The sequence below is a fragment of the Diadema setosum genome, chromosome 12, assembly GCF_964275005.1.
Source record: "Diadema setosum chromosome 12, eeDiaSeto1, whole genome shotgun sequence".
Taxonomy (NCBI): domain Eukaryota; kingdom Metazoa; phylum Echinodermata; class Echinoidea; order Diadematoida; family Diadematidae; genus Diadema; species Diadema setosum.
This window is the reverse complement of record NC_092696.1, coordinates 10,249,643-10,268,432: the sequence shown is the minus strand read 5'-3', so window position 1 is coordinate 10,268,432 and position 18,790 is coordinate 10,249,643. Positions and strand designations below refer to the sequence as shown.

At 40.5% G+C, this 18,790-nt stretch overlaps 1 protein-coding gene across 1 annotated transcript; it reads left to right on the top strand.

Moving 5' to 3' along the window:
• Positions 1-2,054: 2,054 nt before the first annotated feature.
• Positions 2,055-18,225, top strand: LOC140235674 (SCY1-like protein 2). The gene is made up of 14 exons (XM_072315694.1): positions 2,055-2,183; positions 3,436-3,580; positions 4,198-4,347; positions 4,825-5,040; positions 5,611-5,727; positions 7,571-7,696; positions 8,398-8,574; positions 11,302-11,424; positions 12,025-12,138; positions 13,306-13,438; positions 14,125-14,243; positions 14,866-14,966; positions 16,070-16,157; positions 17,120-18,225. Exons 2-14 carry the CDS (start codon positions 3,506-3,508, stop codon positions 18,128-18,130), a joined length of 2,550 nt encoding a protein of 849 aa, XP_072171795.1. The 5' UTR covers positions 2,055-2,183; positions 3,436-3,505; the 3' UTR covers positions 18,131-18,225.
• The last annotated feature ends 565 nt before the right edge of the window (positions 18,226-18,790 follow it).

Below are 18,790 nucleotides of genomic sequence, written 5' to 3'. Positions count from 1 at the left end.
GCCATGCTGAACCCCCCAACTTCACTGTACTACTTCTCGTGTCTCAGCTGGTCTCAACTGAACTTTCACTGCACACACATGACCTTTTAAAGCCCAGGCCAAGTGGCAAGGGGTGCTACATTGTAGCCACACTGGACACACTAGCATTTGTTTATACATGCGTATGTCTATCCTCCATTGGTTCTACCCAGTACAGGGGATTTTCTAACTATCTGCTGCCCTCTAAGTCCAAAGGCAAAGTTTGTTACAATATCTAGATCTAGATTCTATTCATACTGAATCATAGAACTAGCTAGGGCCTAGCCTAGTAGGTCTTAGTTAGTCAGGTGTAAGGGCTTGCTAGACAGCGACAGGACTTTAGTCCTATATGCAGTAGTGCTATGTACCGCGGTACTGTACTTTGTTATCACTCTATGCTATCATATATAGTTTGTATGCTGCCCGTGTATGATGGCTGATGTACGGAAGGAAATGACACAGGTGCATAGCACTGTCTCACAAATGGCTAGGCATAAGCTGTGGTTTTACTTTTAGAATTGGAGCCCTGAATAAAGGTTGCATTTTGAAATTTAGTTATTTTCTGTGTGGATTCTGAACCCTTTTAGTTATCAAGTCTTTCAACACATCTTATTTATAGGAGTTCTACTACTAGTACTATCTAGATCTACTGTAGTTCTATTCCTTTGTATTATGTAGTACATGTACCATGCAGCATGCTTTCTCTTCTTTTTTCCCCTTGGTTATGAATTGCTTTAATTTCATAATCATATAGGCACTAGATCTACAAAACAACTCATAAAAGTACTCGGTGTTGCAGAGATATATTTTATTAGTGCATGTCGATCGGTTTAAGAAATAAGTGTTTCGAGAAGCCCGATGCTGTCATGATTATGGGATGGCAAGACAGTTTTCACCTCTTGACAATAGAAGACATGCTCCTAGCAACCTCCGCAATGTTCATTCAAGCTTTGCACCAGTGGTCTATGCACGACCAATCAGTAACCAGGATGGCACGCACTGACCAATAAGATCACTTCCTCATTGCTAAGGGTGGAGTCTATCTGTGGCACTACGGTAAATCCAAATCTTTGGACACATTTCTGTTACTGGTGAAAGTTGCTGTTCAAATAACTTTTTAAAGGGATAATCACTTCAATATAAAAAAAAAAAAGATGGGGGAAAGGCATGACCAAAACAAAAATCACAACAAAACCCATGACTTGAGGGCCAATTTCCATGTGGAGTTTCTTTCCATTGACGCCCTGCATTGTTATCACTTCTTTCCTTTGACTTTTGTTCGTACATTATACAGAGTAAGCTTTTCTCTTGTAGACGAAGCCACCTCTCAACAAGAGAGCAGGTGTTGAAGTTTCAAATGTCGAGATGGAGATGCTAAACAAGCTGAAGAGCACCGTCGGTGGTTTCATTGGAAACCCAGTGACCAGGGAGTACGAGATCACAAAGCATGTTGGAAGCGGGGGCCCTGGATGCTTGTGGAAGATCTATCATGGAGTTAAACGTTCTACAAAACAGGTTTGTTAGGAATAAACAAAACAAAACAAACAAACAAATATACTAGTCAGGAATGAGGAATGTTATATTTCAACAAGCTGGAGATGATGATATGAGTTTGAGGTCAGAAGGCATGTTGAAAGCGGGCACCCAGGATGCTTGTGGGAAATCTCTCATGGAGTCAAATAAAATAGGTTTGACAAATTATAAGAAGAAAGAGGACATGCTTGATTTCAGTGACTAAGAAGGATGAAATGAAATAGATCAATCAGTCAAAAGTTTCTCTCCCAGCTAGCATGTGTTACATTGTAGAAATAATATAAAGGTAATGTTGGATAAAAAAAAAGTTGTTATGAAAATGTTAACTTTCTATAAAATATAATGAGGTGTGTGCCACAGATTACCCTGAACGCAGTTAGTGATCAGAATTTGTACCAGGCTTGCAAATGGAAAAATTTGACAGTGTCAGTCCAGAAATGCCACTGTCACATTCTCTGTTTTGGGTCAATCCAGGAGGCTGGGGTGTTCTTGTTTGAGAAGAAACAGCTAGAGAGGTTCCCAAGGAGAGACCGAGAGGCCATCCTGGAGACCCTTCGGAAGGGTTGCACCCAGCTGACCAGACTGCGCCACCCGTGTGTGCTGACCGTCCAGCATCCTCTGGAGGAGACAAGGTAATATTTGTGTATGATGTCGTTGGGGGAATCCCCCAGTCATCGTGCTTCCTGTTGCCATTGTTAATCAGTGACATTCTGTGAGTCTATACTTCAAATTAGAAGAACAATTGAAATTTAAGATATAGGACTCACCGTTTAACTTTCATACTTTGGTACAATTCTCAGCAAGGAGTTCCTTTAACCCAATGAAAACAAGTTGATTTTCCTTTATCACAAATTTTTCATAGACGCCTGCCCAATTATACTAGGGGCAAATCTTAAACGGGTTAAGATATTGTACTGTATGGATATTTTTTTTTTTTCAATTATATGTAAATCTTCACCAATGGTGACTATAATAGCCCAGTCCATTTTTGTTGTAAGGAAGTGAACCAAGTGATCTCGATTACATTAGATGTACGTACTGAAATGATAGTGATTTTTGGGTGGTCATATTCTTCCCTAGCTGTCTGATATAACTTGAGGGATATGTGTACATGTATATACAATGTGTTAAAATTATTACTTCATCTTTACAATTGAGGCATTTGTCCCAATTAAGCAGTCTCTCTTTTTTTCTTTCTTTCTAGAGACCCGCATATTACAAGCATAGTCTTTTGAATTTGCTCCTCAATTTGTTTTTTTTTTTATTCCAGGAAAAGGGTGTGTGTGTGTGTGTGTGTGTGTTTGTTGCATTAATCATGGACTTGATCATTTCATTATTTTTGCCTTTTATATACAATTCAAATATGTTCAATTTTTATCTTTACATTTATATTCTTCTTAAAAAATGTGAAGATGTAATTTAATTGAACTGAATATGTGCTTGAAGCTGTTTAATATGCAGCTGCTGATTTGCTGTGGAGGTTTTGAGACTAAAATTTCCAGCATGGTAAGATATCCTCACACTGCATATTGAAGCAGGCTCAGAAGCTGACATCATTCATCGAGCTGTATCCTGGCGACTTTATCTGGTGTAATGATTAATACGTTGAGGACCTGTCCCGAGTTTACTCGGGCAAGCATCTATGGGAAATATGTGTTGTAGCAAAATCAACCCATCCTCAATGGGTTAATGCATGGAATACAAGAATCGTCCTTGGATAGATGACTTTAGTCTCTACTATCTGCTTGAATGCATTTGAAGGGCGATAGCCCAGGGACTACACAGTCGTGATTACACCACAACTAACACTGCTTTTTCCCCTCCTCCCACCCTGCCTCCTTTTTCTCTCCTCCCCTTTCTTTCCACGTGGGCCTCCTTCTCCAGAGAGAGTCTCGCCTTTGCCACCGAACCAGTATTTGCCAGTCTCGCCAACATCCTTGGTTGCCATGACAACATGCCATCTCCTCCTCCGGCTGACGTCAGTGGCCACAAGCTCTTTGATGTGGAGATAAAGTATGGGTTTCTGCAGGTGGGGAAAACTGATGATATTTCCTTGCACTATGTGTGCATGTTTTGTTCTCTTACAATAGAAAGAAGTATGTTGCAGGAATGCATAATTATGTTAGCCAGGAAAATGATTTTGTAGAATTTCAGAAGTTTAGCTTTGTTGAATTTGTTTTTAGTCAGGCAGACCTATGATTGTGTACTTTCTGCGAAATCAAAAAAAGAAATTGCCAAACGTATTTACAGAGTCCTCTTATTTTACTTTGTGCCAAAGAAAGATTTGATTAGAAAGGTCATTCAGTGGATGAATCATGACTTTCTATAACAATGTTTTTAATGTACCTGATTGACAAATTGCCCTACCTCAACGGAAATATATGAATTGGGAACAATATGTTTATGAAAATGAGTTTGTGACATATTGTGGATTATGTTACACTACATATATTATATTTTATTTGTGTGCGTGTGTTTTCCGGGGGGGGGGGGGGGGGGGGGGGGGGGGGGGTGGGGGGGGTGGGGGGTGGATTGTTGTTAGGGAATGGTTTGATGAAGTAAAGTAGCTGCTTGACAGAGGTCTGCACTCTCAGAAGGCTTTTCTAGTTTTGTTATTGTTATTGTTTTTGTTTTTTTCTGTGTTAGCTTATTGATGCCCTCAAGTTCCTCCACAATGATGTCCACATGATACATGGCAACATCGACCCTCGGAGCGTCATCCTCAACAGCAACGGGGCCTGGAAGCTGGCAGGATTCGACTTTGTGATCCCTTCCTCAACTCCCCCTGATCAACCAGTAAGCTGCCAACAACAAGAATGTGTCTTTCCGTGTTTGTAATGAATATTTCACAGTTCATAATGAGCCATTGTGATTGTTAACATCATCATTATCAGAAAACTTCTCTTTGGATGTTTTTATCTCCATCTGGAATGCCGGGTCTAGATTCATATACCTCAACTATAACAGAGTTAACTGAGTGTCATTTAAGTACTTCAAAATCGTTCATTACCAAATGCACAATAGTCACAAGGAGTGTAGTCCTACTGTGACCTTCTGCTTGTAATTACTCAGCAAGCTGGCTGTGTTAGACAGGTGGACGCAATGGTCTTCAGCTTGCAATTACTCCTGGAAAACCTGAAGTAGATTTTAGTTAAAGACAGGACTGGTACAGACTGCCAGGATAGCTTTGTCTTTGTGTGTGTAGAGACAGCATTGGAGATCATACACTCTGTGCACACGTCTTGAATGTGAATGTGCTCTCGATTTTTACAGGCGATGTTTTCCGTCAGAGAACTCTCGAGCGACGCTTCAGCAGTCGTGCAGCCAAACCTGAACTATCTCGCCCCGGAGTATCTCTTGACGCAGAGCTGCGACACGGCCAGCGACATGTTCAGCCTGGGCATGCTCATGTACGCCGTGAAGAACAACGGCAGCACCCTCTATGACTGCAACGAGAATTTACCAACCTTTCGTGGAAACACAGAGCAGGTAGACTTTGAGAGCATACTTGTAGATCTAGCTCAATTATCTGCCGTGAGTGATATGTTGAAGTATTGCTCTTAATTGCTGAGGTAGATGAAGGACCCTAAATTGAATAACATCCTTATAACTGCAATTTATGATGTTTGGAACAATAGTGTTGTTTCTCTGGGCATCGTTGTATGTGTTTGTTTTTTGTCTTTTTCCTGGCACGTGCGTCATCCATTGTTGTTTTTTCGATTGAAATCATCAGCAACACTATTCTGATCATAAACAGCATGAAATTAATTGATTTTAATCAGTAAAAGTAAAAATAATGATACATTTGTGTATTTTGACTATAGAAACAGAATTTGCATTGGATTTGTACATGAAATCACACTTTTGAGCAATTTTGGGTGTGATGTGCACTTATATTGCATAACTTCGGGCTTCGCAAATTTGGTCTCAAAAGTTGTGCAAGACTTAAAAGATTAAAGTCCTGAAATGTCATTGTCTTATTTCGGTTAATTGTCTGATTTCTCCATGCTGTTTGACCAGTGACCTAATCAGCATGTTTCACATTCTTTCTCATCACAGCTGCGCAGCCTGAATATTTCCCAGTTGAAAAGCCTTCCAGATGGGCAGAAGGAGTATGTGAAGATGTTGCTGAGTGCCACACCCACCATCAGACCAGATGTAGACCAGCTCTCCAAGGTACAGTGTGTAGTGAGGTATCCACACCTCGTCAGGGGCCCTAATATTGTCACCCTGTGTAAAATTTACTACAAGCACACTGAGCAAAAATTTACGCCCCTGACTGTGTTCAGTACGCTTGAAACTTTGCTGCAGGGTTACCATAACCAAGCAAACTGAAGTGAAGACCGAACAGCTTTTCTTTAAAATTGTAAATCTATATGAGGAATACATGTTATCAGTATCATCACGGTCACCCCCACACATCTTTTATGTGCTTTATCTATGGGAGCGCCGGGTGGTGAGGTGCAGGCCCCTTCCTTAGCGCACATCTAATCTGCATCATTCTCACTTGACAACGATGGCTGCAAATTTCTGGTATCGATCATTGAGCTTGTAGTTCCATTCAGCATTGGAATCTTCAGCATTTTTCCTTTATGTGAGATGTGAGTGGGATTTCGTAGAATTTCAGTGACATTGTGTGATTTAAACATGCATAAACATTAACTACGAGTATCATGAGGTGCAGATCACTCAAGTATACACCACAGGACCACTTTCACTTCTTACCAGCTTGTCGGCTGTTTTGGTCTTGTGCACTGTGTTAGGCCTGCTGCCTAAGGATTACAGTCTCTACCATAAAACCAGAAACATTTGCTGCATAAAGCTTTCACAAAGGGCGGTGAGTTGGCTCAGTCGGTAGTGTGTCTGCCTCACGATCACGCGGCCTGGGTTCAAACCTGAGTCTGGACTGAGCAATGTTGTGTGTAAGCATACCATCCCCTCTAGCAAGAGGCAAAACACTCTGTCCCTCGGATAGGACATAAAATGGAGGTCCCTTGTATGAGAGAGTAACAACTCATGCACGTAAAAGATCCCGCTTCATTCATTCATTGCAAAGAACAGTGTGTTTTAATAACCCACTGAAGTGGTCCCATCTCACATCCAACTGGACCCCATGGAAGACCAACTTAACATACTTAGGTGAATATGGGCTATCCAGCCATCTTCTCAGATGGAAAATGAACAAACAAACAAACAAATTGTAGCCGATGACCCTTTTTGCAGCATGAAAATTAAGCACAATATATTGTTTAACAAGTAATTCTGCATGCATTCTACTTTCAGAAATCTTACCTTCTGGCCAAATTAGGGTATTAACGTTTTGTGCATGCAAAAATGTCTTGTTGTACAGTGTTATGGACTGACATGAAAACTGATGTAGAAGTCTGACAAGAGCATCAGTAATTTATGACTTCATCATCAAGTATTGAAACAATATTGCCTGAGTCAAAGATGAGTGTAATATTGGCCCTACTGAATGCAATATTCCCTAGTACCTCATGAATTGAAGCCATCCACTATAATCATTGTCATCTGTAATCACTATCTCGAGAAGGCATAAACTGTAAAAAAGTACCATACTTCTAGACTTTGATGTTGATGCTACACTGAAAAAGGAGCAGTTCGCCCTTGTGTACATTATGTAGCAAGATGTTTGCGCGTTTGGGAATTATATGTAGCAAGAGCTTGCGCACTTAGTGCAGTAGCAAGCGTTCATGCACTCAGCAAGCGCTCACGCAACAGACTAGAATATGGTGTATTATTTCTCGGCAACTGACAACGGTAGCCTGTGGCAGTGAATGCATTGACCTATTCATTTAGTTCAAGACGCTCTTGTATTGCAGTGACAATCAAGTGGACAAAAATATGTGTTTTTTTATGTGCCACTAAAAAGTCTTGTAAAGATAATAATGTATCATATCTTTTTGTGAGACTTGATAAGGCCAAACTTTGACTTGGTCAAACTCTGAGTCTCTCCCTGTCATCGGCATTGTTTTGTTTGTGTCGTGCACGCTTCCAGATCCCTTTCTTTGACGACGTCGGAGCCATGACGCTACAGTACGTTGACTCCCTCTTCCAGCAGGATAACCAGCAGAAGGCCCAGTTCTTCAAAGGTCTTCCAAAGGTCATCTCCCAGTTACCAAAGGTCAGATGATCGACATTGTTATTGTTTCTAATATTTTGATGATGATTATAATGGTGATGATGATAATGACAATGATGAATATGATGACAGTGATGTTACTACACTGCACTCCCTTATAACAAACTTGGTTATAATGAAATTCCACTCACAATTCTGACCGCAACATTATCCACTCTATGTATTTTTGTTGTTTATGTGCACGCTTATAACAGAATTTCAATATAACCAAAGAAAACTGCCTGTCAAGATGACTTCGGGCATCCACTGTATTATTATTACTGGTATTATGGCTTTCGCCAAATAGTTATTCTAGAGGCAATTTGCCAAAGAGACATTCACCATCATAGCTGTACATTTTAAGCATTGATGCAAGAAGCTGTCCATAAAGTGAAAGGAACATAGAACAGTGATAAGCCACAAAGAGATCGTTCCAATGAGTGATGATTGTAATTCTGCAATGGATTATTTGAATTAAGGTCAAAGGTCATGACAACCACAGCTATCAGGGACTTCAATATCACAGCTAGCTTTCTTACAAACTCTAGAATTAAATCTCCGTACAAAAATGAAATATTTGGCGGAACAATTATGAAAATTTCTGGCTTGGAAAGCTAAGGTCAGATGCTGTATCTCTTGCTTTTCAAGCCACATATAATGACGGATGATGTTTACTAGGTTGACTCCTTGTTTCTTGGTTCCAGAGGGTTGTCACCCAGCGAATCCTCCCTTGCCTATGTAAGGAGTTCATCAACCCAGACATGGTGCCCTTCGTCCTTCCCAATGTGCTACACATCGCCGAGCAGTGCTCCGACCAGGAGTATGTCCGCCTCGTCCTGCCGGGCCTCAAACCTGTCTTCAAGATGCAAGAACCAGTACAGGTATTTCCCACTACACCCCCACCCCATCTTTTTTTTTTTTTTTTCACCACTTTTCCCTACCAGGAGGCAGCGAATGAATGAGGGAGGGAGGGGGAGAGGGATGGGGGCAATTTGCATGTCTGCTGACATTTTGGCTGTTACGTAATCATTTGATAAGCTTAGCATAGTGCAGTTTTGTTTTGTTTACCATTCAGTACAACTGATAGCAATGCCCTTGTTCCTTGATCACCTCAAATCCTGAAAGAACTGTCCACCACTAGCTCTGCATGTATCCCTTACAATTCCTATTATACACTACCTCAATAGTCTCTCTTCAGGAATTTCATGTACAACTGTAGTCAAAAAACAGACAAATCATCGTATTTGATATCGCATTTCCATGCATGAGAATCATTCTACTACTTTACTGCGCATCTTGCCTTACTCTGGGTTATGGGCTCCGTACATAAATTGTGCAAGTACACACATTTGCTTGCAGTGTACACACAAATGATCCATTCAAATTGTGTAGCCTGCACAAAAAGCTACTAGCATACACACTCATGCACTCAAATTAACACAAGGACACATAAACACACACACACACACACACACACAGAATGGGATACACACACTCATATTACTTTAATATTGTAAGTATTTATCAGCTGACCCAGATTCAACCTGATCAAAGTGTGTGTAGGAAATTGTGAAGATACATGTATATTTCACAGGTTCAAGAATTTGTCCCAGCCAACAATGGTGCCAAATACCGCAAAACTTATGTAATAGTAATAATGATAATACGTAATACAGACATTTATAACGTGCAACATATCCACTCAATGGTGCTCAAGGCGCTCACAATCAATGTTTAAATCCGACAATAAATAACATATAAGTTCCAACGGCAGCAACATGTGCCTCCTCATAGAAAATGTACAGCAAATATTTCTGCATTTCAAGTTATTTTTTTCCTAAACTGTTTGTAGATCCTCCTGATAATAATGCAATGCGCTTAGTTGAAAAATTCTGTGTTAAAGGGATCGTATAGTTTTGGTTGAGACCTAATTTCAGGTTTCTAACATTTTTTGGTGAGATAATGAGAAACATATGAAATAGCATGCAATTCTATGAGGATTTCAACGTTTATTTGATGAAAATTGGTTTTGAAATGGCTGAGATATCCCAAAAATGGGTGATGCTAATAAAGTGTGGGACCCACACTTTATTATGATCACTTTTTTTTACTTTGTTTTTGGATGTTTCAGTCATTCCAAACCCGATTTTCATCAAATAAACTTTGAATTCCTCTTAAAATGGCATGCTGTGTACTTTATCATAAGTGTTTTCTTGGTATCTCCCAAAAAGTTAAAAGTGAAATTCTCATCTCCACCAATACTGTACCATCCCTTTAACCCGTTGAGGACGGTTTGATTTTGCTACAACACGCATTTCCCATAGACAGCTGCCCGAGTATACTCGGGACTCGTCCTCAACGGGTTAATGGGTCTTAACCCTAAAAAGACTGGGCTATTTTGGTAGCTCGAAAGACTGGGGGGGGGGCCTAAAGGGCCCCCCTTAAGATCTTGGCCGTGGATCGCGCGATCGCCGCGGAAATTTGCACAATGGTAGTGTGCGATGTAATCTACAAGATCGTATATTTGAATTTTCCAAAATAGTCTTCTCTTATTTTATTTTGATTAATTATGCTAATTTATGCGAGAAATCAGACTTTTTTATCTAAATCAGTAAATAAAGCTCCAAAAGTGCTCATTTTTGGTCTAGATATTCTTTGTAGCATTCTTAGCAAATGTACTTGAAAAAAAATTTGGTATCAAAATTAATTTCTTATTTATTTTATTGTTTTATGAATTTCTTATGTATTTCTTTGTTTTTTCGACCTTTTGTTTTTGTTGTTTTTTTTCAGCAAAGTTTGTGGCAGACCCTTTTTGAAGCATAACACTACTAAAACAAATTGATTTTAGCCATTGAGAGTAAAAATAAGCATATTTATATGAACCATGTGATAAAACTCAATTTGTATTGACTTTGTACACAAAATCACATTTTTGAGCCATTTTCGGTCTCACGTGCATGTACAAAAAGTTATGTAACTTCAGAACCCTACCCTCGGGCATCACAAATTTGGTGTCAAAATGTGCGGGAAACTCGAAAGAAAAAAGTCATAGAGCATCGCGGTGAGAGCATTGCGTGTTGCTGAGTAATCGCGCGAAATGTCGAGGGGGGGGGCCTTTTAGGCCCCCCCCCCCAGTCTTTTTAGGGTTAAGCCCTATTCTTGCCCTACACTCTATAGATCCTGCTGATATTTTTTGCAAATATTCTGTGTGAGTAGGTCTTTAAAAGCTCTATTCTTGCGCCCCCCCCCCCCCCCCGTCCTGTTATTCTTCATGCAATACATGCTGCTGAAAGTTTTTTTTTTTCAAATTTTATTTCCCGAATTCACATGTTGCTTCATGTAACAAATACATGCATAATAATGAGAAGTACATTATGGAAAAAAGACATTGACATCAAAACCTATGGTATAAGAGCTTGCCATTTGTTCACGTGACAATCTAAGCGATTTCTTATTTTTTTGTTGCTCTGATACGTTCTGTAGTTTCCAAATGCTTCATAGAAAACAGGAACGGACCTAGAGTTGGAATGATATCTTTGACTCTACATGCAGTTGAAACTTTCGATGTGAACAGGTCATGACTCCAATCTTGCCCCCACCCTCTGCAGATCCTGCTAATCTTCATGCAGCGCATGCAGCTCCTCCTGACCAAGACACCAGCAGAGGATATTAAGAACCACGTCCTTCCCATGGTCTACCGAGCCCTGGAGTCCTCCTCCACCCAAGTACAGGTAGGAGGACTCGATTGATACAGCTTTGGACACTCTCACACTCCAGATTTGTCAGTCTGTTCGTGCCATTTGTCCAGATTTTATCATAGATGTTTTCCACTGAATACTCTATGTTGAGAATTAATGAGTATCAACCAATTCTGACCAAAAGGACCAATTCTGAGGAATAATTGTGTGGCATTTTTTATCATTAGTTTCTCTTGTCTTTTGTATTAGATCAGAATTTCATCAATAATCAGTAGGGGTCAATTGCAATGAATATTCAGTCTTTGTTACTTTTTTTGCATTCTCCATTATGTTGAAAAGGGCTTAGTACTGATATCCAATAGGGCATCCAGCATGGCTGTTAATGTGTATAACCTAAACCAGTTTTAAGCCAGGTGACCTATGCTGCATTATGGATGTTCATGAGGGTGCAGTGATGATGAATGTTCATATTCAATTTTTATCAGTAGTTTCTCTTGCCATAATATTATGCTTCTGAATGGAGATCATGAATACGTATTGAGTCACAATCAAAGATGATAAATATTCATGATGGTGGACCATCACCTTTGGATTAATTTATTCTCTCTCTATTTTTCCCCATCAATTCCATAGGAGCTGTGTCTGACAATCCTACCATCATTTGCTGGGATGATAGAGTACAACTCCATCAAGCACTCCATCGTCCCCCGCATCAAAAAGCTATGTTTGGAAACGTCTCTACTCTCAGTGAGTGACACACCCCCTCCAGTGTGAAGTACCCTAATTGTGGATGCAACACATTTGGGAGTGGCTAGACCTCAATAGCAAGCAAACTTCCTGTATATTCCACATATGAATTGTGGAGAAAATCGTTTTGTTAATAGGACTTGTACCATAGTTTCACAAGTGATAGGTTTTGCAATTTAAAAAGCTTAGCTGTTTCAAAAAGCAGATTCAGAAATTTTCAACTTTGGAGATAATGTACATTGCAGAATTATAATATACACAGTGATACGAGGTTGTACAAATTGTATCTTGGCATCTTGTTAAGTTTCCAAACATCAGTCACCTCTCTAACTTTGGAAGACTAGACCATTACAAAATTATGTGTTGTCACATATGATATCACATTTTGAATAGAATTTGATGAATTTTATTACACCCCAGAATATGAGCAACGACCAATGATATTTTTTTCTTTTTTACCCACAATTTTGCAACTGTGGAGTCTTTCAGTTTTCTTTGAATCATTCTGCTATTAATGTGACACCATGATTTAAAGTTGTAACCTTATTCAGTGATGATGCCATGAGGATTCAACCAAAATTATAATAATTCAAAAGCTTTGAAGGTATTGTCACATTTTCCTCAAACTACACCACTCCTTTCATCTAATATTTAAAGGGACTGTACAGTGCTGGTTGAGGTGAGGATTCATGTTTATAACATACCTAAGTAAGATAATGAGAAACCTCTTATGAAATATGAAAGAGCACGTAATTCTAAGAAGGATTCAGTGTTTATTTGATGAAAATTATTTTAGAAATGGCTGAGATATCCAAAAAAGTGATAATAATAAAAGGTGACTGGCCATGCCTTTTATTAGGATCCCTTTGTTTCACCTTGTTTTGGGATATCTCAGCCATTTCAAAACCGATTTTCATCAAATAAACTTTTGATTCCCCTTAGAATTGCATGCTCTTTGACATCTCATAGAGTGGTTTCTGAATATCTCACAAAACGTGAAAAGCTAAATCCTCAGATCAACCAGAACTGTTCAGTCCCTTTAATTTCCAGATTAATTGTATTCACAGAATAAACATTTGGGGTAAAGACACCTTTGACTATGACCTGGTGCTTACTTAGCATCTCTCTCTGTCTATATATCTCTCTCTCTCTTTTCCCCTGGAGTAGATCAGGGTTGGTTGCCTGGTAAGTCTTGGCAAGATGCTGGAGCACTTGGACAAGTGGTACGTCTTGGACGAGGTCCTGCCCCTCCTCACCCAGATCCCGTCCAGAGAACCGGCTGTCCTCATGGCAATGCTCGGTGGGTCTTCCTCCTGCTCCTTTCTCTCTCCCTCCAAACCATGGGCACCATCTCTCTTGTTAGAGTCTTCATTCTCTTTTCACTTTTTGTTCACTACCACCTTTTTTTTTTTTTCTTCTTGTTCTTCTTCTTTTTGGCTGGATGATGTCTCTCTTGGGTAAGAACAGGAGAGTTTATTTTATTTCGGAAGTCTCGAAAGAGACTACGATGCATAATGAGTAATAATAGGAGAGCCCGCACGCGCATCCACCAATACGTTCGCGTTCATTCCAGCCGACAGGAGGTTCTCCTGCTAGCTCCGCGGTTTGATTTCTGTTCATAAATTAATCCCCGGAATTTACCTTCTCACAAGGTAATTTTGCTTCACCAGTCATAGGGAATTAACTGAGAAGTGTTTTGACACATCTTTCGAGTCCATTTTGGTGTGATTTATAGCAAAGTACGTAGAATCTTTTCACTGAATGTAAACACCTTAGGTTATCAATGTACTCTGTGTGCACAAAATTGTAGATCTAGGATGACTTAGACCTTCCTGAAACAAAACTTGGAATATTTTACAATGTAATATTTGTTGCTTATTCCAGTATAGTGCATGATAGAGGATGTACTAATTGTATAGCATACATTCATACGCTGTATCTTATTATATCATACATTTATCATTTCTCTTTTCTTTCATGCATTAGGTATCATCAAAGTTTCCCTGTCTCACAAAAAGCTAGGCATCACCAAAGACATCGCCGCCACCAAAGTTCTTCCCTTCCTCTTTCCACTCTGCATAGACAACAACCTCAATCTCAGTCAGGTGAGCAGTGCCCCAGTATCAGATGCCAAGGATATGGGTCTTTTCTTTTCCCCAACTTCTATGTGCATCAATCGGCATGCATGGTCAGTCGGTTATCAGTCCATGCGTTATGACCTTTTTGTGCTGATGGTAGTTGAGTTTAATACTGCCATGAATTCAAATTTGGTATGCATTGACTGAGCCATATATACACCATAGCTTGTGTGTGTGGCCATCAGCACGATGAGTAAGGAGCCGTTGTGATACAGTCATGTCTCATATTCTTGACCTTCTTGGTTGACCTCCAGTGGCAGTGGTGACTGTTTAGACATATATGTAGCAATCTGCAGTCACTCTGCTCTGTTTGAGTTTGTCATTTGTGTTAGACATGAAAACTTTACCACAAGAGACTCTGTAAAATTTATATCAGACAAGCTGGAAAGACAGACGAAAAAACTGGGCCGAGCCCGTCGCCTGTGAGAGTGCGAAGGGTTCGTCATCTGTACGAGCGGGTTGTCCTAAAGGGGATCAACCCATTCTGTACAGGAACCCATTGGCCTGCGTATTAAGTCTATGGTATTTCAGAATTCAGTATGGACCGAGTTAATGCTCTCCCTCCTTACTTGTTCTTCTGCTTCCTCAGTTCAATGCATACATGGCAGTTATCCACGAACTCATCGGTGTGGTAGAGAAAGAACAGAGGATTAAGCTGGAGCAGCTCAATGCCATGCAGGAGGAGCAACGGTGAGTTCCTCCCCCTCCTCTTCCTCCTCCTCCTCCTCCTCTTTCCCTCTTCCACCTCCTCTTCCTACCCTTCATTTTCTTTCTCCTCCTCCTTCTCCTCCTCTTCCTATTCCTCCTCCTCCTTGTCCTTCCTTTTCTTCTTCTTTTATCTTTGTTTAAAGGGGATGGCTAGTAACTGATCATTGGGAATCAGTGGTAATGCTGGGGATGATTGTTCCAATCCTTGTGGGATTCATTTAAGAGTACATTATCTTTCTATTGTTGTGTGAAAATTATTTGCTTCAAAATGGTCTCATATTCAAGTAATGTGCAGTTCAATGTTTCCAGGTTAGCGTGCCTGTACAGTGACGGGACGATCGTTAACGACCCATTAACATAGAACTGCACATTACTTGAATATGAGACCATTCTGACGCAAATAATTTTCACACAACAATATATAATGTAATCTTAAATGAATCCCTCAAGGATTGGAGCAATCATCCCCCAGCATTCCCACTGATTCCCGCTGATCAGTTACTAGCCATCCCCTTTAATTGGCACTGAAACCCAGTTATGAGGCTTTAGTAACTGCAGAAATATTATGTAGAACATATCAGCAAAGTCTGAGGAAAATCAGACAATCCTTTCATAAGTTTTGATACAGCCATGATTGTGTATGTATAGTATACTACATTATGTGATGTCACAGTATAATATATAGACATCAATATAAAGAAAAATATAGTGAGAAGTCAACATTTTTGCATTTTTTTCTACAATAATGAAAGAGCATGTAGCTTACAGTGTACCTCTTTCAGAAACAGGGTTAATGACAGAGCCATTAGCATATGAAAGTAAAAAGTGGAAAAAAGAATTTGTGGTTTATGTTCTTCACAAAATGAAATTTTATGATGCCCATCTACCACATTTGCCCTAATTGTCACCATAGTTGATATTGCAACTGGCATTATGGTATATATGCCACTGCTTTGGTTAGGCTTCCTCAATGTTCTGCAGTTGATTACCTGGGTGTATAGACATTCTTGTAAACACAAACATTATGTTTGTGTATAGTATGTTATAGTGTACAGTCTTTCTTCTTTTTATCTGTGCGCTTGCAGGACATCCGTAGAGTTTGCACAAAAGCTACAGAACAGTGAGGCTGTGTCCTCGGCTTTTGGAGGAAGTGAGACCTCGGGAGGGTCAGGGGTAAGTCGAAGACTCCAGTTTTCTACTCTGCTTTCATTTCTGGTCGTTAACTGAAACAATATCCTACGTGTCAAACAGGACCGCTTACCCTTGTTTTCAAAATGAAAGTCACAATAATTTGATTTGGTAGTTTATTTTTCAGCGATGTAAATAAACATAGATTACTCAGTCCTTTCATTTATTTCATTTTTCATTTTCATTGTCAACAAAGAATATGAGTACTAAACATATAAATGCAAAAAAAAAACCCACATGCATTCTACAAAGAAACCCCACAATATATGCATTTTACAAAAGCATTCTGAAAGCATTTTGAAAGCAACATACATTTGTATTCTGCATATTCTGCAGAAAACATTTTTTTCCCCATTCCGTTCTGGGGTTGTCAGCAGAGTATTGATAAAGATAAAGAATTTGTGTGCTGCTAGCCTGCTGGACTTAGTAACGATAGTGATGATGAAGATGACAATAATGATAGCAGTAAGATCTTATGATGTGCCAATTCCATCTGGATGAAAGATGCCTAGATTTTTAGCGGATAATAATCTATAGATGCAAAGCTGAAGAAATATCACAGCAATGATATGCATGCTTCTGAACAATTTTCAACTCACACTGGCCCCTACAATTTTTTTTTTTTAGGCTGATAGTTAGGTGAAATGTGAATCTTTTTTTTTTTATTTTTGACTGAAAATATTAAACATCCTTGCCCTCCTGCGAGAGGTTCACGGCCGACTGGTTGAGGAGCTCGATACTCTACAACCAATCCTCAACTGCTGAGGATGTGTATTGAGATGAGATGTTGGATTTAATCTTTAGATTAGAGCAATTACTGCAGAGATAACTCCCCATTTTCTTATTTCCTGACATTTACAGCATGTGTGTGGTCCTCACAGGGAAGAGATAAACTTTGTTTCATATGTAACTGTTATGACCATGATGCTGTGGTATGAATTTTGCAGGCCGATCAGGTGTACCAGAGCCTTGGACTGGACGCTTTCTCTGGACAGAGTAAGAGTCCGAGCGGTCAGGTGTCCTCAAAGTCCCAAGAAGACTCGCCTCGTGCAACAGGTGGTGCCAAGAAGGCGGAGGCAGTGCGCCCTGCGAACGTGTCGCTGAGCTTGGAGGAGAAGCAGCGTCTGCAGAAGGAGCAGGAATTCCAGCAGAGGCTCAAGAGCCAGAAGCCGATCAAGCCCTCGGAGACAGCAAAAGAACCAGCCAGGTCGCAGGCCAAGGACTTGACGACTTCCTTGATGCAGACCAGCATCGGCAGCCCCCTGGGTCCTGGTGGTGGTGGTGGAATTGGTGGTGGAGGAGGATGGAGTGGAGGAGTGAGCAATGGCTTCACTAGCTCCGCAGCAATCAATCCGTTCTTGTCTGCGGTAACGAACTCTTCAGGATTTTCGCCGGGGTTAGGCAGCAGTGGCATGTCTGGCCCAACATCCACCTCCAATGCGTCACTTCTCTCACAACCAGTAATGATGCCAGGCTCTGGTCACACCAGCCAATCACAAGGGAGAATGTTTCAGACGACTGCACCATCCAGCCAATCACAGACAAATAGAAGCGTTGACATGTCGGCCTTTGACTCGCTTCTCGGACCATCCCAGTCGCAGAAAACGCGTCCGAGCTTAAACCAGATGTCGTCCCAGGGTCAAGGGTCACTATCGAGTGCCAACCAGGGGTCATTCCGAGGCATGTCGCCTGGCCAGAGTTCATTTGCAGGTCCAAAACAGATGCCTCAACAGGGAGTGATGGGCGGAGGCTTTGCTGGCATGGGAGGGATGCAGTCTGGAGTGATGCCCTCATCGTTATCATGGCAACCGCCTCCAGCACCCCAAACCCAGCCCCAGTCTGCCTCACAGAATCTCCAGACCGGCTCAGCCTTCGACCCCTTTGCTGCAAGCAAGACACAAACCAGTGGCCAGCAGCAGAAGTCCAACCCAGACAGTCTGCTTGACTTCCTTGGATGAAGTACTAATCCTGACAGACCTAGGGAACTGAGTTTGCCTTCATTGCATTCTTGTGTAACTGATAGAATCACGGAGGTTAAAGTGATGGTATTTTGTTTTCCAGGATAAAGTACTAATACTGACAGCCTTAAGGAACTGAGTTTGCCTTCATTGCATTCTTTTGTAACTGATAGAATCACGAAGGTTAAAGCGATGGTATTTTGTTTTCCAGGATAAAGTACTAATACTGACAGACCTAGGGAACTGAGTTTGCCTTCACTGCATTCTTTTGTATCTGATAGAATCACGGAGATTAAAGGGATGGTACGGTTTTAGTTGACATGGGGATTCAGGTTTTATTAAACTTTTTACAAGATATTATTTAAAGCCACTTTTATGAAATGTATATTTCTAAAAGGAATTTATAAAGTTCCTTTAATGGAAATCACCTTTCATGTGGGCAAAAAAAAAAGAATAAAAATAGAGAGAGAGTAAAACAAAGTGGTCCTAATAACCACCCCCAGGCTATAACCTAAAACATGGAGTTAATTTCATATGAAGAGGTTACCATGAGACTGTTGGATCTTCAGGTATGTCCCCTACAAAGGACTAGGCAATGACAATAAAGTACTTTGCCCCAAGGCTGAACCGCTGTTGCAAGGGGACTAGAACCAGGGCCCT